The 25,504-nt window shown below is 57.2% G+C and overlaps 1 protein-coding gene across 4 annotated transcripts in view; it reads right to left on the bottom strand.

Annotated features, from left to right (window-relative positions):
- Positions 1 to 25,504, bottom strand: part of NOS1 (nitric oxide synthase 1) — a 68,310-nt gene that overhangs the window by 21,529 nt on the left and 21,277 nt on the right. For 3 of the 4 annotated variants that reach the window (XM_039560779.1, XM_039560778.1, XM_039560780.1), the window contains exons 2-9: positions 18,948 to 20,054; positions 9,303 to 9,435; positions 4,020 to 4,157; positions 3,436 to 3,581; positions 2,411 to 2,573; positions 1,252 to 1,343; positions 663 to 804; positions 80 to 219 (exon numbers count right to left, since the gene is read on the bottom strand). In XM_039560779.1, coding sequence (XP_039416713.1) covers positions 80 to 219; positions 663 to 804; positions 1,252 to 1,343; positions 2,411 to 2,573; positions 3,436 to 3,581; positions 4,020 to 4,157; positions 9,303 to 9,435; positions 18,948 to 19,666 — 1,673 coding nt within the window. In that variant the 5' untranslated portion in view covers positions 19,667 to 20,054. The remainder of the gene's footprint in view (positions 1 to 79; positions 220 to 662; positions 805 to 1,251; positions 1,344 to 2,410; positions 2,574 to 3,435; positions 3,582 to 4,019; positions 4,158 to 9,302; positions 9,436 to 18,947; positions 20,055 to 25,504) is intronic. The other variant, XM_039560781.1, reaches the window with a different exon arrangement.

The following is a 25,504-nucleotide window of genomic DNA, read 5'->3' as shown; positions in this document are numbered from 1 at the left end:
AAGCCACGGCAAAGGTGGAACCAGAGGAGCTCAGCCCTGCTGATCCCCTCGAGCAGTTTTGGGGCTGCCCCTGACTCACTTGGGGTGCCGGATGGGCACTTCCAGCACGAGCTCCGGCGGGATTTCGAAGAGCTCCGGGTCGTTGCCGTTGGCCTGGAGGAGCAGGGGCAGGATATCGAAGCGCCCGTACGGCGCCTTCCAGCCCTGCTGGATGCAGATCTATGGGGAAAATAAAGGCAGGGTTGATGTCCCAGCAGCTCACCTGCTCTTCAGGCACTGTGGGCAGGGAATTGCACGCTCCTGGGCATGGATCTCAACAGGATTGGTTGACCAAAAACCTCCACCCAAGGGAGCTACAACAGGGAGTGGCCTGTCCCAGCCCACCCACAGCCAGGTCAGGGGGATTTGGGCTAAAAATGAGCCTGGAACAGAACCCCAGTAGGATCACGGCTTGTGTCTGTAACGGTGAAGGGGAAACGGGTGAGAAAAGCAGAAAAGTAACAAAACCCAGCCTTTATTCCCAGAAAAATACCTGAGGGTGACCCAAAGCCAACCTCACCCTGCGGCGCTGCGCTGGCCAATCCCAACCTGCTTGACCCAGCCCCTTGTCCCTCTGCATTCCTGTGTGTCCCCAGCAGCCCCGGGAAGGGCAGGTTGGGTACCTCGGTCAGCTCCACGTTTGCGGGGTCCCCCAGGATGGTGCCGTCGGGCTGTTTGTAGCCGGCGTAGCGGATCAGCTGCGCGTTCCAGATGCGGAAGTCGTGCTTGCTGTCCGTGCGCTGCGGGAAGATGGTGATGGCGGATCTGCAAGGGAAAGGCAGCGCTGGCGAATGCCAGGAGCAGCAGGAGTGGAGGAAAAGGTGCTGTCCCCACCTGCCACCACCTCTGGGTGTGGCCTGAGTGAGCCCCAAAGAGTTGTCACACTGGAGGACGTCGCGGCTCCAGAATACGGGGTGTTGCCAGCTCCTGGCTGCTAACAGGGGTTTCAGCAGTCCACAGTCTGCCTTGGATGCAGAATACAGGGAAAGGGGAAATGATGGGGAAATCTGCCCTCTGAGGTCCCACAGGGAGTAAGAAGAGAGAGACTTGGACCAGCAGGACTCCTTCAGCCCCGATCAGGTCCCTCTAACGCTTCCCAGGAATGGTGTTGGCTGTGTGGTGGCCCAGAGCCAACTCCAGCTGGCCCAGAGCTGGATTGTCACACACCCAGAGGCCCTCGGACACAAACCCTGGGACTCCCTGGTGGCTCACCTGAGGTTCCCCTTGTTGGTGGCGTATTTGATGTGGTTGCAGATGTAATTGAACATCCCATGGGCTGTGGTGCAGTCCCGGGCATCGAACACCTGAAACAGGGAAGCAGTCGTGGGGATCCTGCGGGATGTTCCAGCTCCCGGGGCAGAGCCAGGCAGAGGCAACACAGCACACGGAGAACTCCAGGCACCACCGTGGCTTCTCAGGGATCTAAAGCCCCATAATTATGTGTTCCCTGCCTTTGGAACATGTGGATATCAGATCCAGCTGCCCTTTTTGCTTTGGAGAGGTGACTCATCTGCTGCTCAGGCAAAATCCTCCTCGTTCCCGTGCTCCCAACCTGCTGCCGTGCCTGCCTTATCCCCCCACTGTTACGGACTCTGCCCGGCTTCTCCTGCAGATCAGCACTCAAAGCTGGAACAGGACAGCTCTGGGGGACAGGGAATCATGGAATTATGGAATGGGTTGGGTTGGAAGGGACTTTTAAAGAGGATCCCATTCCACACCCTGCCCATGGCAGGGACATCTTCCACTAGCCCAGCTTGCTCCAAGCCCTGTCCAACCTGGCCTCGGACACTTCCAGGGATCCAGGGGCAGCCACAAAAGCATGGGGAGATCAGGAAGGAGGATCACAGAAGGGGCTGTGCCCATTCCCTGTGTGGAGCAGCCACAGGAACTGCTCAGCAGCACTGGATTTGTTCCAGGTTATGGGAGGAGAGGACATCCCTGCACCAAGGGATTCCCTAGGGATCACGGATTCCAGCCCTGTTCTGCGTTTCCCTTGCCAAAAGGGCACTGAGCCAAACCCTCTCCTGCTGGATCTCAGTACCGAGGACAAATGTGTCCTGCTGCCTCTCTCCAGGCGGAGCAACAGGTTTGGAAGCAGCAGGGGAGATGGATTGGAGCAGGATCTGATTTTGGAAAACGTCCCCTGGGAGCACCAGCTTCCATTTCAGACACAGCCACCTCATCTCCACCCACCCCGCAGATGCTTTTCCAGCTCCTGCCAACATCCCAAATCTGCCGAGGGGAGCCGTGCGTGCTGGACACCTGCCCCTGTACCTGTGCTGTGCTTCCCAGAGGTTGGAGAGCAGGATTTGCCTCTCCCAAACTCCAGCAAACCCTTTGGCAGGATATTTCCAGTGGGATTGGTGCTCACCTGCAGCTTGGACCACTGGATCCTGCCCACGCACCGCGCCGCGTTTCTCCAGGCATGCTTGGCCCCGTAGATCAGCTCCGTGTCCCGCAGCTGGTAGGTGTCAGTGGCCTCAATCTCCTTGGTCACCTCCTCCAGCCTCTCCATGTGGGCCTTGGAGCCGGATCTGTGCAGGTTGGGAGCAGAGGAGGTGGCGGGTCAGGCGGAGGGCAGGGAATGCTGCTGCTCTCCACCTGGAATTCCTTGTTCCTGCACACACAGGGCTTGTGAGGATGGTTATCCCAGCTTTGGGATAACAGGGGAGCGAGGAGCCGGGGCAGAGGGCAGCGACTTGCACAGAGACAAAACAAACACCAGGAGTGAGACCCCACTGAAGAAGCAGCTGCTCAAGGAGCACCAGAGTGTCCCCGTGCTGTGACTCGCAGGTGTGGGAGACCAGATCATGGAATCATGGAATCATGGGACCATGGAATGACCTGGGTTGGAAAAGACCTTAGAGCTCATCCCATTCCACCCCCTGCCATGGGCAGGGACACCTCCCACTGTCCCAGGCTGCTCCAAGTCCTGTCCAGCCTGGCCTGGGACACTGCCAGGGATCCAGGGGCAGCCACAGCTGCTCTGGGCACCCTGTGCCAGGGCCTGCCCACCCTCACAGGGAACAATTCCTTCCAATATCCCATCCAGCCCTGCCCTCTGGCACTGGGAAGCCATTCCCTGTGTCCTGTCCCTCCATGCCTTGTCCCCAGTCCCTCTCCATGTTTCTTGTCGATTCCTTCAGGCCCTGCAAGGCCACACTGAGGTCACCCCAAAGCTTCTCTTCTCCAGGTTGAACAATCCCAGCTCTCCCAGCCTTTCCTCCCAGCAGAGCTGCTCCATCCCTCTGATCATCCTGGTGCCTCCTCTGGACTCTCTCCCACAGCTCCAGGTCCTCCCTGTGCTGGGCCCCAGGGCTGGAGGCAGCTCTGCAGGCGACACATGTGACATCTCGGCCCCCGCAGCAGCCTCAGGCCTCCAGCACCAGCACTCACCTCTTGATGGAGGAGTAGTACTGGTCAATGAAGTCCTTGGCCAGGAGCAGCACCTCCTCCTTGGTCCTGGTGTCCTCTGACTTGCGGATGTGGGGGCTGGGGGTCATCACGGAGCCCATGCAGATCTGCTCGGTGCACGCCGTGGCCTGAGGGGACAGGAGGGAACAGGAATGCTCTGGAGCCACCTCGGCGCCGGTGGTCACCTGAGCTGGGCTGGGGCAGCCAGCAATGGCCGACACAGAGGGGGGGGTGTCTGACACACAGGGACATTCCCAGCTCCCTGGGGGTGCTGTGGGATGACAGCCAGGCCGGGTGCAGTCACCTCTTGCCCCCCCAATCCGGACAATCGGAGAGATGGGATTCACACCCCGGCTTGGCATGAAGTCAAATGCTTTTCCTTATTTATCCCAGATTGATTTCCCTCTCTCCCTGTTTATTGCACCAGAGGTTTGAAATTCCAACCCTCCTGGAGACAAGACTGAATTCCTCCACTTCTGCATTCCCGGGTAAACCCATCTCGGAGACGCCGCCATCCACTCAACGATGCTCAGGGAATTTTGGCCAGTCCTACCAGCTCTACTCACCATGGCAGTCTTGAGGTGCAGGGTGTCGTGGAGCACGGAGCCCGTCTCCCAGTTCTTGATTTTCACGAACCGGGGGCATTTGGAAGGGCTCCCATTGAGGGTGTTCTTGGTCGGGGACTGGCGCCCGGATGGCGGCGGCTGGAAAAGAGGGAACACCCGGCACGAGGTCAGAACACACCGGCAAAATCCAGGAAAAGGTCACAGCAACACAGGACCTGTGCTTGAATTCCGGGGCTGGCACAGCCAGGCGAGGTGCATTATCCCGGTATTTGGCATTATTTGGAATCCCACAATGGAGCAGTGGAATTAAGAAGTGGTGTCTGGTTATGGGACGGCCAAATCTGTGGCGAATGAGTTGAAATCAGGGGTGGAAGTGACTTGGGAGGATGTTGTGTTCAAGTTTTCCTTTGATACCAACGCTGGAAGATGTAGGAATGAGGGTGGATAAATTATCCCAGCAGGGGTGCTGCTGAATCACGAGTAGTTGGATTTGTCCCTGACTCTCTGCCTTGGGATGGGCCCATCCAGCACTCCTGGAGTTCTGTGCCAGCACGGGGAGAGCCCCAGCCAGCACAGAACTTGTGAGGAGAAGAACTGGTTACAGGTGCTTCTTTTTGCACGTTTTCACAGATAAAATTGCAATTTTCTGCCGTGGCCCTTACTCACCCCAAGCATTCAAAGCTTAAGGAGCCACCGGTGCCTTCCAGTGGGGACAGGGAAGGCTGTGGTGCCTCTGGGAAGCAGAGATCTCTCTCCTAGGAATCAGATCTCACCCAGGGATGGAATTCCATCGCTGGCACCACGGCGCTGTCGCTGCAGCTCTCCAGGGGACACCTGAGAGCGTCCTGGCCAAACCTGCTTGTGCTTGGCACCTCTTCAAGTCTCTGCCCAGACTGGATCTGCTGTCCCTTCCTACACGAATTCTGGGGCTGGTGTCCCTTTTGAATTAATCTGCGAGGTTTTCTTGAAGCTTCCTTGAAGCTGGCACTGCCTTCAGCAGCATCACTCTCCTTTTCGGGGTCCTGGGCTCACAGACTGGCAGCAGCAGCACAAATTCAGCCTGAAGGACCAGGCAAAGAACCAACCCAGGGTAGGAGAAGCTCCTGGTTCAGCAGGGAGAGCAGCAGGAGCCACAGGGATGACAGAGCAGCTGAGGCTCCAGATCTGACTCGTTCCCACTTTCCCAGAGGATTGCTCTGCTTTTCCAAGCACGGGGAATGTCTGGCTGATTCCACAGCCTGGGCTGAGCAGACACCTCGGCATTGCCCTGCTGCCACTACTGGCCAGACTTTTTGTTCAGTTCTTGTTTTTTACCATAATCTCCTGACATTTTTTCCCCGGAAAACAGGGATTTCAGGCAGCCTGAGGCTCACAGTGTAATGCCACGCTCTGAAAACCTATTCTGGGAGCAAGGGACAAAGGCTGCAGGGGAAGGCAGGGATTTACAGCCTGACCCCTCAGCAGGACCTTCCTTAGCCCTGGCAGTTCCCAAAAGCTGCTCCCTGCCCCTCAGGCTGTGCTGCCATGGAGCTCCGACATTCCTCATGTCACAAATCCCATGATTTTCCCAAGGAGTGTGTCCAAGTCCATGCCCTGAAGCCAAAAGAGCACAAACCACATCTCGGCCTCCCCTTTCCTTGCTGCAGAAACCAAATATAAAACCTCATTTAGAGCTCAAACCCAGCAGTAAATAAAAAGCCTCCTCAATGTAGTCCTGGAAAAACATTATTTTTAAGCTCATTTTTTTTCCATTTCGAGCAATCTAACCTGACTGAAGGCAGTGGCAGTTCCTGGTCTTTTTTTCCCCCTGCTTGTTTTACTCTTCCAAGAGAATTAAATCATTCTTTAGTCACCACCAGCATCCTGTGCTCCCCGACCCACCCTGAGGACCAAAGGGGACAATCTGCCACCTTCCCTGTGAGCCCGATTGCTCAGAGCAGCTCTCTGAGACGGGCAAAACGTGCTGAGAACAGCTCAGAGATGCAACCAGAACCAATCCTCACCCGCAGCTCCACCTGCCAGACAGAAACCGGGAACACCAGGCGGGAAGTGTTGATTGTGTCCAGCACTTTTTAATCGGAGTTCTGACCTCCTGACAGGGTGTGCTGCTAAAATACTTCTTGCTGGAGCAGGTATGGCCCAAAAACGTGCTGGGAATGCGGATGGAGCAGTGTCCCCATCCTCGGAGCAAGCGGGGAGACACTGCCTGCTGAACGTCTGCCTGCAGATGTTCTGCCTCAAACCCCCTCAAAGCTGCTCCCTTTCCCTTTTGTCTTCTCCCTGCAGGAGCTGGGCAAGCTGGAATCTTGGCATCACAGGGTCCTTAAGGTTGGGAAAGATCTCGAAGACGGTTGATTCCAACCTTGGAGTGAGCACCAAGCTGTCAGCCAGAGAGAGCACTGAGTGACATTCCTTGGACACTTCCAGGGATGAACGGGACCTCATTAATCTGCTCCAGTGCCCGACAACCCTTGCTGGGAGAGGGCCACGGAGCAGAGGGATGCTGAATCCTGGGATGCCAGCCAGGCTGGAGCAGAGGTGTCAGGTCTGACAACCCCATCCCGGAGCAGCTGTGGAGAGAGAGAACCCAGAGGAGGCTGGGAAGGAGCTCTGTGTGTGAGTCTCTGTGTGTGTGTGTGCGCGCCTTCCCTGCACGCCGAAACCGAAGCCAAATATTCCCCGTCGCTGTGCCAGGGAGGCTGTGCGAGATCCTTTCATGTTTTAATTAGGCAGCTGCGATATCGGTGACTCAGGAGCGGGACAAACCGGGCGACAACTGCGGCAGCCGGGGCGCACACGCGTTATGCAAACAGCATCTACCGGGAGCGGAGCGCCGGCGCTTTGCGGCTCCGGAGCTCTCTGCTCCTGCAGGGGAATGCGCCCCACGGCCCTGGGGGCTCCGTGGGGACGGAACGACAGCGGACACCTCCCGCTCGGGGCTCTACAGGTCCTCACCCTGCCTCCACCCTCTCGGCTGAGCCGCATCGGCTGCGGGAGGGCAGCGGCAGCGGCAGCAGCCGGGTCGTGGATTTATTTCCATGCTGACATTTTCCTTCCAGGCTGCATCAACTGCGCTCGGCTGAGAGTGTGGCCTTTAGACAGCTGCAAATCACCCTCGCAAGCTGCTCCGAGTCGCTTCCCCCGAGAGCTACGCGGGCGCAAAGCTCCCGGTTGCCCTCGAGCTGCTCACAAATCAGTCCCCGAGGACTCAAGCAGGACCTGGTGCAGCCGCGGCATCTTCAGGTTTAGGGCCAGGGGGATCGGGCTCCTGGGAAAGCAGCGAAAAACGCGGTGTGGCTTCGTAAAAAACAACAGAGGGATGGGGATCGATGCCTAGCGGGGCTTTCAGCACCTCATTACGAGCCTCAGTGAGCATTCAGCACCTGGCCAAGTGAATCCACCCAATCCTGCTCTAAAAAAGCAAGGAAAATTCCCACTTGGCTTGACTTTCCCCCGTGTTAATAGTATTTATTGCTGCTTGAAAGAAGTTCAGCAGCCTTGACTGCACACAGCCCCGGGGAACGGCTGCGGGAAAAGCCACGCCGCTTCCAGAAGAGCAGGCGTAAGGATTCGGGGATAAGAAGGATAAAAAGAAAGCTGCGCATCCAGTGGGGAAAAAAAAAATAATAAAGAGTTTAATAGCAGCTTAAGACTGGCGGTTTTGGCAGCCCCAACACAGAGAGAAATTAAGCTCTGCACACAGAAGGTTATAAAGTGCTTATGGCAGCAGACACGGACACGCACGGGGCTTAGCGAAGGAGGCAGGGAGACGGAGCCTTTCCAGAACGGGGGCAAAGGGGGAGGAGCCCGGACCTGTCCCTGGGCTCGGGATTCCTGCCACACCGCATTATCCATGTGCTGGGACGTGGGGCTGCCCAGGGACATCCCTCCAGTGGCTGCTGCGGCCCGGGGGTGCTGCCACTCGTGTGGGGTGATGCCCACCCTGAGGCTGGCTGTGCTGCTGGGACACCTGAGGGCCACGGTCCTGAGTTGAGGGCGGGGTGGAAATGGATCCCAGCTGCACCTCAGCACTCGGCCAGGCTGGTCAGAGCCCTGCAGCGTGAGCAGGAGCATCCCAGTGCCCTGAGTGGGCATCAGCACCAGCTCAGAGGGTCTCATGTCCACCCCCCCCATGGGTGTCTGACACTGGGAGGCTGCAAAAGTGCATGGGAACATCATTCCATGCAGGATTCCAAGAAAAATGCATCCAGCTCTGGGTCCCAGCACAGGAAGCACCTGGAGCTGCTGGAGGAATCCAGAGGAGGCCACAGAGTTGCTCCAAGGGCTGGAGCCCCTCTGCTCTGGAGCCAGGCTGGGAGAGCTGGGGGTGCTCACCTGGAGAGGAGAAGGCTCCAGGGAGAGCTCAGAGCCCCTTGCAGGGCCCAAAGGGGCTCCAGGAGAGCTGGAGAGGGACTGGGGACAAGGCATGGAGGGACAGGACACAGGGAATGGCTTCCCACTGCCAGAGGGCAGGGCTGGATGGGATATTGGGAAGGAATTGTTCCCTGGGAGGGTGGGCAGGCCCTGGCACAGGGTGCCCAGAGCAGCTGGGGCTGCCCCTGGATCCCTGGCAGTGTCCAAGGCCAGGCTGGACATTGGGGCTTGGAGCAGCCTGGGACAGTGGAAGGTGTCCCTGCCCATGGCAGGGGGTGGGATGGGATGATCCCAGTCCATTCCCCGTGTCCTGCCCTGGATAATCCCATCAGGGAGACCCTTTTGCCCGAGCACTGGCAGAACTCACGCACGTCATGTTTTCCCTGAGGTGATCTCGGTGGCCTGGCAGGGTCTGCCTGACGTCTCTGGCTGTGCTACAGACGTGGAGTTAATCTCCCTTTGGCAAGGGAGCCTGAGAATTGATGGCCGTGGAGTGTGAGGAGATGAAAAGGCTCCGTGGAACGCGTTCTCTGAAGTGCTCTATTCAATTACCATCAGATGAATCCAAACGCCTTTCATGATGCAGCTTGGCCTGGTGCCACCAAAAGGGATCACATTCCCCAGGGAGGCTTCAGCGTCCTGGTCCCTGGCTGGGCTCCCATCCCACGTCAGCCCTTGGATGAAGAGCATCATTCTCCAGTGACCTCCATTCCCTGCCTGAACCTTGTGGGCTTCAGCTCCTGGCCCAAAGGGGCTCTGGGATCTGTCACTTCCAGCTTTTGGGATCAACCACACATTGTCCCCACAGGGTCTTTGTACTTTGAGAACCCACCGGGATGGGTCACACTCCCACAAACGCTGGGAATTTTGGTTTTCCCACCCAAAGCAGCCCCAGCCATGGCCTCTTACCTGCTCTGCTTCGGAGTAGGGGTTGTTCAGGACCACGGGGACGGTGCTCTTCCCCCACAGGTCCCCCAGGACACGCTCGTTCTCCATCCGTGCCGGCACAGCTTTCTGGGGGTTGTTCTCCCCTTCCCTGAAACTGAAGGGTTAAAAATCATTTGGGTCGCTGGGTGCTGGGACCACGGGCACAGGTCCTGCTCCTGCCGCTTCCCACAGGAGCGAAAACTTGGCCACTGCCCCGTGGGAAGGAAGGAAAGGCTGAGCCCTGGCCAAGGCGATGAATCAGCGAGGTGAGGACAACCCAAACACAATGGAAGTTCCACCTCGGAGCAGCAGCAGAACCCTGTGCCCACGCTGGCTCCACAACAGAGCCTCTGCGCCCCAAAACCCGAGCTGGAACCCCGGGAAAACAGGAGCTGGGGAAAGGAGGCTGGAAAAGCTCGTGGCAGAAGGAGCCTGCAGAGCAGCTTGGTGTTTATGAGCAGGGAAGAGGGAGAAAAAAGCCCCAGAACAAACAGGAGGCTCCCAGGAGCTCTCTCTCCTCTCCCTGACCTTTCCAGATGCTGTGAGTGGAAGTGATTTCAGTCGAGCAAACGGATGGATTGCCCCTGGAATTGCTGGGGATGCAGGGAAGGCTGGGAACCAAGGGCATCCCACCCAGCGCCGGCTGCCCCGGCCCACGCAGTGCCACCGGAGTAACCCGGGTGTAACTCGGGTGTAACTCCGGTGTAACTCGGGTGTAACTCACTGCGCCATGCACGACTCGGGGTGTGGGAGAGGCTCTGAAACACCACCTGAGCAGCTGCTGAAAAACCTCTGCCATGTGAGCCCTCGCCAAGGAGAGAAAACAAGCGGGGCTTAGGGACGTGGCATTCAGGCGAGGCAGGAGGTGGCACCACAGAGGCCACGGAGGGAAGGGGCTCCCTGGGCCGGGCTGAGCAGGAGCACGGGATGCCAGGATGGGCACAGGCACTGAAGAAATGCCCTCTGGAATTGCTTTGCTCCTGCTGTCAGCCCTTAAAAGCCTTTCCAGATGCCCCTGGATTCCGTAATGAGGCTTCTCATTAATGGTGGCAGGGTTTGGGCGCTCACCAAAGCGGGACGCTTGCACCCAGGGCATGAATCTCGCCAGCAGGATGCTCCTGGTTCCATTTCAGGGAGACAAATAAATACAAATAAATTCAGTTTCACAGTCCTTGAAGCCCTTTGGCTTAAGGAAAAGACTTCATTTAAAGAGCGTCTCCCTGTGCTTTGAGCTTTCTGTCATTTTCTGCTTTTACAGAGCCATGCTCAGCTGCCAAAATATTTCCCTGGGCTCTGGCCACCTTCCAAACACTGGAAAGTGGCCACCTTGGTGCAAGGGAGGAGGCACAGGTGCCCTGAGGCCGTTTTCCCTGGGATTTCTGTGCCCGTCCAGGCCAGGAAAGCTGCTCCTCGGTGACCTGGCTCCTGGGAGGATGTGAAAGGGTTTCAATCAGATAAAACACAAGAAACCCCACCCGCAGCACCTGAAAGGGTTTCAATCAGATAAAACACAAGAAACCCCACCCGCAGCACCGAGGCCCAAGGCAGCAGATCCCAATCTCTGCTGCGGTGGTGGTGATCCACAGAGATCCCAGAATCCACACGGATCCCAGGGACTGCCAGGAGCCACTCAACCCCACTGTGCCCAGTCCAAAGGGCAAGCCCAGGCTCTCTTGCCCAGTCCCTCCATCCCAGTAATCCCCAGCAGCCAGGCGGAGGAGAATTAGCAGGATGAAAACGCAGCCGGTCTGGCTGTCCCCTCCGAGCGAGGCCCAGCTGTTAAATCTCCCGGAGAACTCTCATTTCCACGGCTGCACATCCCTGCCCTCCTGCCCTGATCCCCACCATGCCGGCGGACGCGGGGCCAGGTCAGCACAGGGACACCGAGCGCACCAAGTCACCTCCAGCGGCTGACGAGCCCCAGCTGCTGCTCCTCAGAAGGGGCCCAAAATCCAGACAGAAGCGCTAAATCCATGAGGGAGAAATCCCTTGGCTCTCCCGGAACTTGGGGCTTAGCAGAGGGAAGTGGAGAACCACGAGGCCTCTCCAGGGGCACGGGCTTTGCCTCTGCGCGCACAGGAGAAGCTGAGGATCAGCCAGAGGTCCCACCGGCAGCTCCAGAGGGATGCTGGTGCCTGGCACGACCTGCTGCTCCCACGGAGGTGTCTGCAGGGCCACTGCCAGCTCGAGGGAAGCTGGGACCGGGATCCATCCGTCAGCAGCAGCAGCTGGAGGGGCTGGAATGTGGGATCTCATTGTGTGCACAGCAGCAAAGCCGTAAATGTTGGCAGCTGGAGAAATCCCAGATGTTGAATTAAGTTGGGTGCTAATTTGGGTGGGTTGGGATTTACAAGTTCTGCTGGAGCAGGGATTGCTCCCCTTCCCCAGCCTCGAGCACCACCTGACAGCGAGGTGCCCCATCCCGAGGGACTGGGACATCCAGGTGGGAATTACCTGGATGCTCCATGTCCCCTCGCGTGTCTGCAGGTGTGGCAGGAGCGGGATTCCTGCTGCTGGTCCTGATGGATTTCCGGCTGCGTGAGCACGGCAGTGAGGGGCTGACCCTGCTGGGAAAGCTGAAAAAGCTCTGCTGGAAAAGCACAGCCAAGCGTGGCTGTGACAAAGCCATCAGAGTGACCTGGGGGCCGAGGGGGGTTCTGCTGCTGTGCCTGGCCAGGGGCTGCCCCGAGCCAGCGCAGACCTCCCCCGGATGAGGCTGCCCGGAAGGATCCGGCTCTGTCCTTTCGGAGAGAGGCAGGGAGAGAAAAGCCCATTGAGAGCAGCCAGAGCCTCACCCCAGCCCCAGCACAGATGGGGGAGTAAAAATAAAACCCATCAATTGCTTCATTTTACAAATATTTCCTGCCCCTTGCTTGTGAGGGCCTTGTTTGCGAGCTGGGACAGCGACAGGGTTTTTTGGGATGAGTTGTTTTCCTCTCCTGACGCGGCTGCTCCGAGCCCCCTGAGGCACAGGGTGACCTGGCACGTGTCACTCACACTCGAGGAGGCTGAGGGGACAGCCACCACGCCGTGTCCGAGCTCAGACCCTGGATAGGGTTTCCAAAAGGGTTTTATCCACAGGAGAACCCAAAGAGCCGTTCCGGTGGGCACTGGGGAGGGCACAGCTCCCTCGAGGGAGCCCCGGTTGGATCTGCCCTGGGAGCTTCCCAGGGAGAGAGGAGCTGGCTCCTCTTCTTTGGAGAAATCCTGGCCAGGCTGGATGGGGCTTGGAGCATCCTGGGATAGTGGAAGGTGTCCCTGCCCATGGCAGGGGTGGAATGGGATGGGCTTTAAGGTCTTTTCCATCCCAAACGATTCCATGAGATTTTTAATATCCCCACTTCGATGTCTTTGAGGAACTGGAAGCAGCTCTGACAATGTGTCCTTGGAGGCCATCGAGTGGCTGAACCCTCCCAAAAGCCGCATCCAGGATCCAGGTATCCCTCTCTGACCACTCCCAGATCCATTAAATCCTCTTAGCCAGATCTCTTGGATCCAGAGAGATCCAAACCCCAGTCTGAGGAGCTTTTTTTCTGTTCTGAAAGCCAAATTGGATGCTTTAAAAAGGAAAGAGGAATCCTGCCCTCCCCCTCCGGTGCCGGGCAGAGCCTGGGATGCTGCTCCCCTTGGAAAGAGCATCTGGATGTTTGGAGAAATGAGAGGCACCACTGTTTTCTTTTGACTAATTTGATGATGTTGCAGTGCTCCGAGTGATGGAGCAGAAGGGAAGTTGCTGAGACAGCCCTTTCAGAAATTTCTCCAAAGCTTTTCCAAAAAGAAATTAAAGGGGAAAAAAATAAAAAATAAAAAAATTTTTTTAAAAAAAAGAGCAAAAGGGAAGTTTGTCAGTTTGTCACCCGGATCCTTTGGATTTCCTGGGCACAAGGATCTCTCTGATTTCCCAGGCAGGGAGCAGAGATAGCCCTGGCTGCTGCCATCCCAGCTGGGATGGGTGATAAGGATGGCAGTGCCCACACACACCTCCGGTGACGCTCCGGTGACGCCGATAACATCACCCTGCGCTGTGCCCAGGGATGGGCTCCTTCCTTCCCGGCCCTTCTCCTGAAAATCCTGAGCTTGGGGTTGCGTGGGAAGCTCGCACCTCAGGCGAGAAATTCCTTCTTCCTGCCTCATTCCCTGATTTTTCCTGGGGAATGGCTGCGCTTGCAGCGCTCCTCCTTCCAGTGCTTGGGGCCGGGATAAGCGGCTCTGGCCTCACCTTTTTTTGCCCCATGGGAAACCCCATTCCTCAGGGCGTGGCATCCTCAGAAGGGAAAATTCCTTTCCTGGGGCAGTTGGAAAACGCGCTGGAGGGTTAAGCAAGGTCTGGACACCAGCAGAGGGAGAGGGATGGGGCAGGAGAAGGGATTTGCAGGGCGCAGGGGATGGAGCAGAGCTCGGGAAGGAAGCGGGAGCTTGGAAGAAGGAATACCTCCAAACGCTGGGATGCACTCCCTGGAGAGGCAGCAGGGACGGGGTGCCCAGGGTGGGAACTGCAGGGCGATCCAAGCAAGGGGAAATGGGAGAGGGGATGTGGGACAGCGCGGAAGGAGGAGGACAAAATCCTCGGGAAGAACCTGTGGAATGATCTGGAGAAGATCCTGTGGCCTCAGAAAGTCGGGACATGGCTGGGATGTGCCCAGTGCTGGGATCAGGGCCTAATGAGCCTCAGGGAGTCTGTGAAAAATGAGGCTGGAGAGTGCCTTTGAGGGGGCACTGACAGATCCAACCTGGGAACAGATCCAAGCATTCCCAAATCCCACCAGCACGGCTCAGAACTGCGCCAGCATCGAGCTGTGACCGCCGCTCCTGTCCCTTCCCAAACATTCCCGAGGGGCTCCTGGCGGATTCCGGCCTCTCCGGAGGGAGAGCACAGCTCAGGTGTGCTGCGAGTCCCACTGGGATCTCCTGCGGGATCACCCCGGGGCCGGGGGATCACACACAAGGAGAAGGGGCTGTCCCACCCCACGGGATGCAGGAGCAGCAGGGAGGGCTGAGCGGGTGAAGGCTGCTTTGGGGACTGGTCTGACGTATTTGGGGGGAATATGGGATATATTTGGGGGGAATATGGGATTTATTTGGGGGGAATATGGGATTTATTTGGGGGGAGTATGGGATATATTTGGGGGGAATATGGGATATATTTGGGGGGAGTATGGGATATATTTTGGGGAAATATGGGATATATTTGGGGGAATATGGGATTTATTTGGGGGGAGGGGTATATTTGGGTGGAATATGGGATTTATTTGGGGGGAATATGGGATTTATTTGGGGGGAATATGGGATTTATTTGGGGGGAATATGGGGATATATTTGGGGGGAATATGGGATTTATTTGGGGGGAATATGGGATATATTTGGGGGGAGTATGGGATATATTTTGGGGAAATATGGGATATATTTGGGGGAATATGGGATTTATTTGGGGGGAGTATGGGATTTATTTGGGGGGAATATGGGATATATTTGGGGGGAATATGGGATATATTTTGGGGAAATATGGGATATATTTGGGTGGAATATGGGATATATTTGGGTGGAATATGGGATTTATTTGGGGGGAATATGGGATATATTTGGGGGGAATATGGGATTTATTTGGGGGGAATATGGGATATATTTGGGGGGAATATGGGATATATTAAGGTGGAATACGTGGTTTGCAGGCACAAAATGCTTCTCTGGGTCAGAGTGACGGAGTCAGGGTGATGAGGAAGAAGCCTCGGCCAAGGGAGAAGGGGAAGGTTATTCCCTGCCAGAGCTCCCTGCATCCATTTCCAGAATGGCACAAACGTGCTAATCCCAGGGAACCTTTTCCTTCCCGAGGTTTTAAAGTTTTGTGTCCAAGCGCAGAAGAATGAAGAGAATCAGAAATGCAAATGAAATGTTTTGAGCGACACAAAGAGATTTTGGCGGTGCCGAGGAAGGTGGGAGGGAGAGAAATGATGGAGTTTGTTCCAAAGCAAGATGGAGCCTGAAACCTCGAAACCTTTCCTGAACTGAATTCCTGCTCCCAGCACTCTTCTCCTCTCGGGGCTGCTGTTTGGACTGAAACTGCCATGTTTCCATCATGCTGCTCATGTTATGGAAGAGGCCTGGGAAGGAAAATAAATCCTGGCAACTCGGTGGGGAGGGGGGGAGGAAGGAGGGAAGATGGGACCTGACAATCTCCCCAGAGCTCCGAGGGAAAAACAGACCTGGGTTGGCTGGCAGGGAGTGAATCAAACTCTATTTTTGCTTCCTAGCCCACGGTGAGCCTCGTGGCAGAAATGCCAGCTCTCATCATACCTTGGGCCCCACGTCCACGCTCCCTTTTCCGACTGCGGATGGCCTGAGCCGAGGAGCAGCTGCGGTCGCAGCCGTGCCGTGGGCAGGCACCGAGGGCACAGGGTGGCAGGAAAAGGCAGCAAGGAGAATTCCCTTGGGGAATGCAGACCGCGGGTGCAGGGCGTGGAGAGGAAGCGATTGTGTCCCCACAGCAAACTTAGAGTCAATCCATCAATCAATCACGGGATGGATTGGAAGGGACCTTAAAGATGAACTTGTTCCACCCCCTGCCATGGGCAGGGACACCTCCCACTGTCCCAGGCTGCTCCAAGCCCCAATGTCCAGCCTGGCCTTGGACACTGCCAGGGATCCAGGGGCAGCCACAGCTGCTCTGGGCACCCTGTGCCAGGGCCTGCCCACCCTCCCAGGGAACAACTCCTTCCCAATATCCCATCCATCCCTGCCCTCTGGCACTGGGAAGCCATTCCTTGTGTCCTGTCCCTCCACGCTCCCATAAGGAGTCCCTCCCCATCTTCCTCGTAGGCTCCCTTCCAGTTTTCTTCGAAAGTGGCACTGGGGAGAGGAGCTGGAAGCCCAAAGCACCAGGTGTAGCTGGAATTGGTTTTGCCAAAGCCCATCTTGAGCAAGAATTTTCTGGCTCCCTGTGAACAACCTCAGCCTTGCGCCCTTCCCTGGGAACGCTGCCGCAGCTCTGTGAGCCGGATCGGCTCTGGCAAAGAGCCACGGGCTGGGAAGGTCAGCACCAGGCAAAGAGGAGACAAACCAGCATTCATCCCAAACCCAGCATCTCCAGCTGGATCCACAGCCAAATGGTCCAGGCTGGAGGTGTCCAGCCCAACCTTGAGCAAGGTTTTGCACCCTCCTGGGTGTACGTAGAGCTCAATTCCTGCGCCGTTCCTGCCTGGAGAAGTCCCAGCCTAAGCCTGGGAGCTGCATCCATCTGATAGGGCTTGCTGGGGTTTGTTTGGCATTTCCTTGGCACCGACCAACACTCTCCCCAGCTATCCACTCCCCGTTATTCCCTGACCTTTCTGCACTTCTCCTGCCATCCAAGAAAACTTGAGAGTGCAGGAGACCTTCAGGATGCCCCGGCTCTGCGTGAGCCCAAGGCCAGCAGATGAATCACGCGCAGCCCAATCCCTCAGAAATGCCCTTTGCCCCGCACGGCAGCTCCTGACGGCTTCTCCCTGCAGTAAATCTCCTTTCTCACATCTCTGCTCCAGCCTGGGTCCTCTCCCTCAGGATCCAGGCTGCAGCTTTTCATCAAGCAGGAGAATTTGACCGAAAAGTGGATTTTCAACCCCAAGGTATAAAGATTACAAAGATTTTTTTTTTTTTTTTTTTTTTTTTTGCTAGGATAGTGAAAAAAAGAGAAGAGATTGAGATTTCGGTGAAGTCCTCACTTTGCTTCTTCAAGGTCCTTCAGTTTAAGTGAAATCAAAGCATTTCTGTTTCATCCCTGAAGAGAAAAACTCTTCCAGGTAAAACCACGTTTTTCATCCCTCCCCACGGCTGGGCTGGAGCGGAATTTCCTCGGAGACCCTGCAGGGGTGGGATGGGGAGCAGGGTTTGTAGGGCGAGGCTGCACCCCGCCCAAAGTCCCAGTGTTTGGGATTGTGTCCGCCGGGGGCTTTGCTGGTCCCTGAGCTAAACCAGAGGGGATTTTTAAGCCCCCCCTGCACATTTTGTACCCAATCATGACCCTGTCAAGGTCTCAGTTCTTAAGCCAGGCTCTCCCAGGATGGGTTGGTGCTGGATTAAAGGATGCACAGTCCGGACAGGTTTTTGGAGAGCGTGCTGGGCTCGGGGGGTTAAATCCCCTCCCATTGCACAGCAGATTTCCAGATTTTCCAAATCCCAACAATTCCCAGGTCAACAAGACCTGGAAGGTACCTGTAGGGGGGGATGGCAGGAAGGGCGCCCAGACACCGGCACCGAGCACAGCAGATATTTTTTCCCTCTGACTCAGTTCGAGCACCCTAACGAGCTTTGAGGTACCGTGTCCTCCACGGGAAACAGGAATAATTTGGGAGAGCAGGAACGACGTGAAAACAACTGAAAATAAACCAGGGAAAGTGGGAAACTCAGGGGGTGGGGGTGGGATTGGGATGGGAGTGAGCGGGAGCTCAGCTGTGGCTGGGAGCCCACGGGGGGGACCCCGCTGTGGCTCTCCCCTCTTGTTTCTGATCAAGAAAAATGAACACGTTTTTTATTTTTCCCCCTTTTCCTAAGAAGCGCCTGCGGCAAGAGAACTTGGAATTACAGAGAACTCGAAATTACAGACCTTTCCGTGGCTGAGCCACGGATCTCCAGCTCCAGCAAACCCTCGGGGCTTTTCCAGCCCGGTCGATAAGCGAGGGCGGCCACAACCTGCTGCAGCACTTGACGCCGCTAAAACGTGTTTGGGGACTCGGGGAAAAGCAACAGGAAAAGGCAACCTATGGGTGCTAATGAACGGCCAGGAGCAAAGGGAGCTGGTACCGAAAAAAATCCAGCTACGAACAACAGCTTTGTAAAGCAGGAAGGGCTCCGGGGGCTGCTCAGGGAAACGCTGGGGAAAATCGGGAGCTGTCCCACTTCCCCCTCTTCAAGAGAGCGGGGGACAAGCGTTGTCCACGTCCCCACCCGTGCTCACAAGTGCTGGAAAAGCGATGTGGCTCTAGGAGGAGCAGAGGCAGATCTATCCTGGCGTTTCAACAGGGATTGGCCCTTCCGAGCTCTCCCTGAAAAGCTTTTCCCCCCTTCCCACCAGGCTGGTCCCGCTGCCCTTGCCCTGGCTTGGCTTCAGATGGAGCTGGACCGGGGCTCCCCGCTCCTCTCCCAAAAGGTTTGGAAACTCATTTCTCCTGGGAAGCGCCGTGCCCTGCCAGTCCAACCTTCCTGCCTCCTCTCCCGCAGTTCATCCAGGTGGATTTCTACAGGAGAGCTCTAAAGCAGGACCACCAGGATAGGAATACCATGGACCTTATTTGACAGGTGGGGAAACTGAGGCACGGGATTTTGCATCAACTTGAAACAATTGGGATTGAGAACATGGAGCAGAAACTTATCCCAGCCCAGCCCGTGATCCGCCACATCCCACAGCTCAGCTTTCCATGAGACCTTATTCCTGCTCTCCCCAATTTCCCGTGCTTACACCTTTCTTCCACAACCTCCTCCCAATTTTTCATTCATCTTCCCCTCATCGACCACTTCCCCCTTTTCCGCATCCCTGCCTCTCCATCTCCACCCCGCTGTGCCAGGCAGCACCCAGCTGGGCAGAGGCGATCACCGGCACCTCGGGGAGCCAAAACCAGCACGTTTCACCAAAGGTAAAAAATGTATTTAGGGACCTACCAGTCCACCTGGACTTCTATATCCCGTGTCTCTACCTTGGAGGGCGCATCTCCATCGCTGTCCTTACTGCTGCTCTTCAGCAGGTCCAGGACGGGCTCGATTTCTTTGAGCAGCTCATTGTCTTCCACGCCGCCGTTGAGACAGGAGTGACCACAAGCCCCGTCCTTGCCCTTGCCGGCATCCGGCCCTTTGCTGCCGGGAACGACGCCGTTAACGTGGACCATGGGCTCCACCTCCTTCCCCGTTTCCCTGCTCCACAGGGAGCCCATGGCTGCTGGCAGTGGCTGCTCTTTGCTGGGGATGCTTGGGTTGGACAAGTCAACCGCCTTCGGAGCCGGGCACAGGGGTCTGGTGACACGGATGGTTTTGGGCGTCCCGTCACCCGTGAAAGTGGTCTCCAGGTGAGTGGTGAAGCCCTCGGGGCCGCGCAGGATGAGGACCACGTAGGTCTCGGAGGCGATGCTTCTCAGGATCTCCAGCGCCGTCTCATAGCTCATGTCCACCAGGGGCCTGCCATTGACGGCTAAAATGATGTCCCCAGCCTGGATGAGGCCACTCTGCTCGGCAGCCCCTCCCCGGATCAGGTCAGAGATGATGACGGGCGGTTTGCTGACGCGCTCCTTCACCAGGAAGCCGAGGCCGCCCACCTTGCGCTTGAAGAGCCTCACCGAGATGACGTTGGGCTGGATCTGCTGCACGCTGAGCACATTCTCTTCCATGGCAGCCCCCTCCTCCAGCCTGCACCCCAGGACCTCAACACCCGCTGGGCGCAGGGGAATTCGCTGTCGGAGACGCTTCCCAACGCCGGGGTGGGAAGGGGCAGCTCTGGCTTTTAAGGAGCTGGACTCACTGGAAAGCTCCCCTGGGCTTCGGCTGCAGGGCGGCTTTCTGCGGCATGCTCGGTGGCACTGCTCTCGGAACAGGAGAAAACAGGGAATGTCACCCCTGGGAAGCCAGGCTAGGGGCAGAGCAGGCAGGGCTGGGCATCGCGTGGAGTGGGAAACATTCCAGCTTCCAGTCAGCCGCTGGTCCTGCGCTGGGCAGAGAGGGGGAGGCAGCCCGCTCGCTTCACCGGCATCCCCGCCGACGGTGCGCGGGCTCCTTTATCTGGAAAGGAGGGGGAAAAAACAACAAAGGAGGGAGAAAAGTGAGGCAGGGCAGGTGCCAAGTGCCTGCTCAGCGCGGGGCTCGGCACGCCACAGGCACCCCGTCCCCACAGATGCCACCCCCCGGGCGGCGTTTGGGAGCCAGGCTGCAGCCTCGCAGCGCTCCGGGCTTTGTTTCCTCCACCTCCCCCTGCGAAAATCGGCACCATCTGTTCGGCGGGGGCCGGGACGCGCGGGGGGAGCGGGGGAGCCCCGGCGAGGGCCGCTGGGCACGGGCAGTGCTGGGCAGCCTGGCTCGGACACTCCCTGCTCTGCCCACCCTGCGCGGCTCACGAACAGGTGGAGCCGCGCGGAGCTCGGGGGCGATTTCTGCCGGCTGAGCATCCCCGTCTCCATGTGTTTTCCAGAGCCTCCAACAAGCTGATGGGTGAGAACCAGGCAGGGGACGCGCACCCCTGCCCGGGAGGAAACCTGTTCCGTACGTGCTGTCACTCCGAGGTGGCTTCAGGAGCAGGAGCAGCAGCCACGAGCAGAACGAGGGAGCGGAAGAGGCCTCTCAGCTCCCTGTGAGTTAGGAAAACACTTCCAAAGGCAACTGCTTTTAAGGCTGGCTGCAGGGATCACCGCCCAGCTCCTCCTCTCCCCATATTTCCAGCCTGGCACGGGGAGAAGGAGGCATCGCTCGCACTCCCCCGGGCCCAGCCCCGCCATCCGGCTCCGAACTGTTCCCACACCAACTGCTTCAGCGGAGGGAAACCATGGCGTGGAGAACACGCAGGGAGTTCATCCTGCCCTCGGGAGAGCCCCGTGCAGCTGGGCACGGCTGTGAACAGCCCTGCAGGGCTCGGGGAGTCACATCCCATTGACTCCTGATGGGACCCTTGTTCCTACCCGGCCACGCTCGGCTTCCATCACTTCTGCTCGCGAGCCCTCCCCGCGCTCCCCTCGCGTTTCTCAGATGCTCTGGAGAACGTTTCTCTCTCCAGGACTGTGCCCTGACACTTTGCATCGAGCCAGCACCTTCTTTTCTTTTCTTTTTTAAGTCTGAGTTTTGGGCAGAGAACAGAGGGAACTTGGTCTGCTGGAGGCACTGACATGCCAAGGAAAGCTCTTCTCTCTGCCCGCATTCAGGGCAGCATCTGCACCTTCAGCCCCGCTCTCCCTCCAGCTCCCGCATGGGACAAACGGGGATCTGAGGAGCAGGGCGGTGACACCAGCGCCGCTTGGGCACTTTAATCCCCATGTGAGGAATGCTGCTCACCCCAGGCTGGGCTTTTTACCGGCGAGTTAGGAATAAAACAATTTGAGATCCATACCCCAAACCCATGGGTTTAACCCCTGTGGCCCTTCCCCTGCTGTGACTCGGCCCCGCAGAGCAGCAGCAGCAGCTTGAAAAGGGTTAAATGCCACCGAGTCACAGCGTCAAGAGCTAATTAACGCCCTAATTGCCAGGCTACTTGCCGCAAATGACACTGGATCAGGACCCCGGGATGGGCTGTGCCCCCTCCCAGGGCTCGGGCAGCAGGGCAGGATAGGGAGGGTCCCGCTTTGGGGAGGAAAGCGGGAATTTGCTTCTACCCGACAGATCCTGTCCCTTTCCTTCCACCCCACCCCTCCATCCCTTCCCATTCCCGACCCCGCTTGCACAGAGAGACCCCAGCCGAGTCTTCCCCTCTTTCCCAGGCTCTTTGGGAATCACAGGAGCAGCCCCCTCCTCCCTGCCAGGGTCTGATTTTCCTGACCCCACTCCCCCAGCCCCGCCGCAAGGTGACCGCCACCCTGACGCGCAGGCACGGCACTGAGTCGCACAGAAACTCATTCCCAACGCCTCGCCCGACGCCGAGGTGGGGACAAAGGTGGCTTTGGAAGCAGCCGGAGCGCCACGGGAGCATGGAATGCCAGCTTCCTGCGGCGGGCCAGCCCCGCTCTTTGCCCGGGATTCGCCACCGGCAGCGCAGCGCTCCAGAATTCCTCACCCTGGGCGAGGTCTGTGCCCGCATCGTGCCCGTCCCAGGGGGCACAGCCCTCGTGGGCACGGCCTGGCACGGGTCCCCGTCACCGCCAGGCGTTCCTAGCCGCGCACACGGGCAGATGCTGCACAGCTGGAGGGGACCACGGATGTCCTTCAGCCCTGCTCGACCTTACAGAGGGACTTACTCGGCTCGCTGGAAAGAGCTGCGGAACCCCGGCGTTCAGTGCCTTGCTCTTCTCCCACCAGGATCATTCCCAGCTATTTCCAGGGAAAAGCTTGTCCTTTGTGTGTCCCTGCAGCCCCAGGGAACACCGGCACTTCCAGGTGCTCACTGTTCCCTGTCCCCAAACCCACCAACACCTCAGCATTCCTTACAAAAGGGATGAGAAGAAAAAAGCAGATTTTAAGTGCTACCTCAGCACCCATCCAGGGATTTGTCCTTTTTCCCTGCTGCTCCTCAGAGTCAGGAAGGCCAGAAAAGGGCCAGAAAGGAGAGGGACAGGCAAGGAGAGTGAGGACAGCCAGGGGCTCTAAGCCCCTCAGCCTCCTGCTCCTTTAGGGAATAGCTGGATAAGGATTTTTGCAGAATCATGGCATCATTTACGTTGGACAATTATCTTAAGAGCGGTGAGTCGGATTATTTTCCAGCTGGAAAGTCTTGCACAAACTCAGACTGGAGAGAGGAGGGAGAGGGAGAAGTTCAGGGAGGTGGGAGGCACCTGGGAGCGCTCGGAAGACTCCCCCAGTGAGGGTCGAGGCTCTCCCATCCCAGCTCCTGGCGTGTCCCAGGTGTGATTCCAGAGGGGACACGCTTGGATGGAACCCAGACAGTTCCACCCTGTGGGGGGCTGAGCTGTGTTGGGCTCTGGGAGCCCATAGATTCCCAGATCTCCCTCCCAGCACCACGAGGACTCTGATTTATGGACCCCAGAGCCGGGTCAGACATTGAAAGCTGCTGGAGATGTCAGGTCTAACTCCTTAAAACAGCGAGAGGAGCGCACTGAACGGGGTTTCACTGGGGTGGGAACACTTGTTTCACCCCAAAGGACAGCCAGGAGATGGCAAATCCATCGGCAAAGCCGGGCTCAGCTCCCTGTTGGGACACCCTGCTGGAGTAAAACTCCAGGGATGGTGCCATCCCACCCCTGCCTCAGTTTCCCTGCCCTTTCCAAAGCACAAACCCCACTCAAGCGACGGGAGAGCAACAAACCCTGCAGAGGGGCAGCACCCCAGGCAAGCCTGAACCCCGATCCCGACACCGATTCCTGGGAACATCCCCCCTGTGGAGGCTTTCAGGGAAGAGCAGCAGAGCAGGCTCCCCTCCAGCAGCGACAAACTAACCCCACGAGAAGCTCCTTGAGCTGCCAGACAACATTCCAAGAACAAACTCCGGCACAAAGGTTAATGGGATGATTTGATTTCCAAGGCGAAGTGGAGGAGAAGTCAGTCCTGGGGGCTTTAGCACAATCTCCTTGTTCTGCCAGGCTGTGCCAGGCTGGGCCGTGCCCAACGCCAGCCCCTCGCCGCAGCCACCCGGGCTGCCCTCGGCCTCACGAGTCCATTTGGAGCCCTGTTTTCCCGGTGATAATGGCTCCTGGATCCGCGTGCCAGCTTTAAATGGGCACCATTGTCCTCTTTAATTAGTTTTCGTGGGATTTATAGCGCTCGAGGAAGAACCCCGGCGCTGATGGATTTATGCCCATTTAATTTTTACGACCCACGGAGCATTGGTGGATGGGATGAGGAGCGCTGGGATGCAACATATGCACAGTTCCTGTAAACCTGTGTGGCTGCGCCGCCGAAAATGGAACATTCCAGTGATTCCCTGGCAGGCGGCTCGCCGGTGCCAGCAGTTCCGTGCTCCATCCCTGCCCGGTGTCCCCTTGTCGTGGCCCTTTAATCCTGGGAACCCACAATGTTCCTCCAGCGCTCTCTAATTACCCACCTCCCCCCAGCCCTCCCAAAATCCACCCAGGATGGGCGAGCACCTTTTCCCTTCGAAGCCAAACAATGGCTCCGCTTCTCCCTTCCCATTCCCATCTGGCTGGGAATCATTATTCCAGCTGGGCTGTGACTTTGCCCCCAATAAACCTGATTTCCACCCAGGAGTGACCGGAACGAGGCACTTTGCCATCTGCGCACCACCCCGGTGCCAGTGCCCGCTGACCTGAGCTGGACACCAGCAGGCTCCGCAAGGACGCTGCCAAAGGGATGCAATGCCAAGGCCTCCACCCTGGAGACCCCCTCATGTCTCCACCAAAACCATCCCTGTTCCTGCAGGAAGGGCAGTTAATCAAATAAATCCTTGCTTCTGGTGGAAATAAATCCACGGCCAGTCCCCGAGAGGCTTCATTGGCCTCTAATCAGGGAAACAAACTGGAAAACAAACCACTGCTCTTTGCTCACGGCCACATTGTGGGGACAAAGCTGCCCCAAAGCCCCAGGACCTGCACCTTTACCCAGCTCCTGGGATGGTTCGGTGTCCATCCCCACTCCAGAGAGTGAAACAGCCAAGGAAAGCCCAGCCCTGATGGCACAGCAGCCACTGGAATTTCCAGGCAGCTGAAATGATCACTGTACATCCCTTCCAACACAAACACCCTATTTTATCCAATCCTATCCCATCCCATTGGGACCAGCATCCTGAACACTCCTAACCATGGAGCGTTGGAGGAGGCAGAGCCACCCCAAAACTTCCCTGTGATTTACTGGAGCCCCCCTCACCCCACTCCCCTTCGCCCCATCCGACACAACCCGAGCAGAACCGCCCGAAATGCATTTTAATGTTGCCAAGACAACTGTGTTGACAAAAATCCCCTTTTTTTTTAGCTGCCAGAACCGGGGTTTTGTTGTAATTTGGAGTTCAGGGCTGAGCAGATTTCTGCACCACGCCTGCCATTCCTCTTTTGCTGTTTCCTGCAATATTTTCCCGGCTCCTGCGGTGTGCGGCTCCAACGGAATTTAGATAAAAGCGTCAATTCTGCCGCTCGCCCCATCTCAAACTGATGTTCTTATTAGGGCTTGGCCCATCTGTAAAACCTCGATTCTGCCACCATCAATTTTCTGAGAGGCTGAGAATTACACCAGTGACTCCGGTGTGACAAATTGGAGCGGTGTTAACACACCGCCACTTTGTCCTGGAAGACAAAATAGGTAGGGAGGAAATAAATGAGAAAATGGCACTTGATGGATGGTCTGGCAATCCAATCGCAGCACGAGAGGGGAATTGGGGCTCCATTTAGGAAAAAAACAAAGAGAAAGAAAATTTAAAAATCACAGCAGGTTGGCTGGAGCTGTAATAGCTCCGGAGCTGCCAGCCGGCATCAATAAAGTCAGGGACGGAGCTCCCGGCTCCAAGTTCATCCAGGAATAAACTCCTGGATCTTTTCAGCTACTCACGTCCCCTCCTTTGCTGCTGACACCCCACAATCCTTCTTGCACGGCATTAAATTTTCCAGCAAATCCTATTGCCACTGGTT

This window comes from Corvus cornix, chromosome 15 (genome assembly GCF_000738735.6).
Source record: "Corvus cornix cornix isolate S_Up_H32 chromosome 15, ASM73873v5, whole genome shotgun sequence".
NCBI lineage: Eukaryota > Metazoa > Chordata > Aves > Passeriformes > Corvidae > Corvus > Corvus cornix.
The sequence above is the reverse complement of the archived record's forward strand: the minus strand, read 5'-3'. Positions and strand labels throughout refer to the sequence as shown.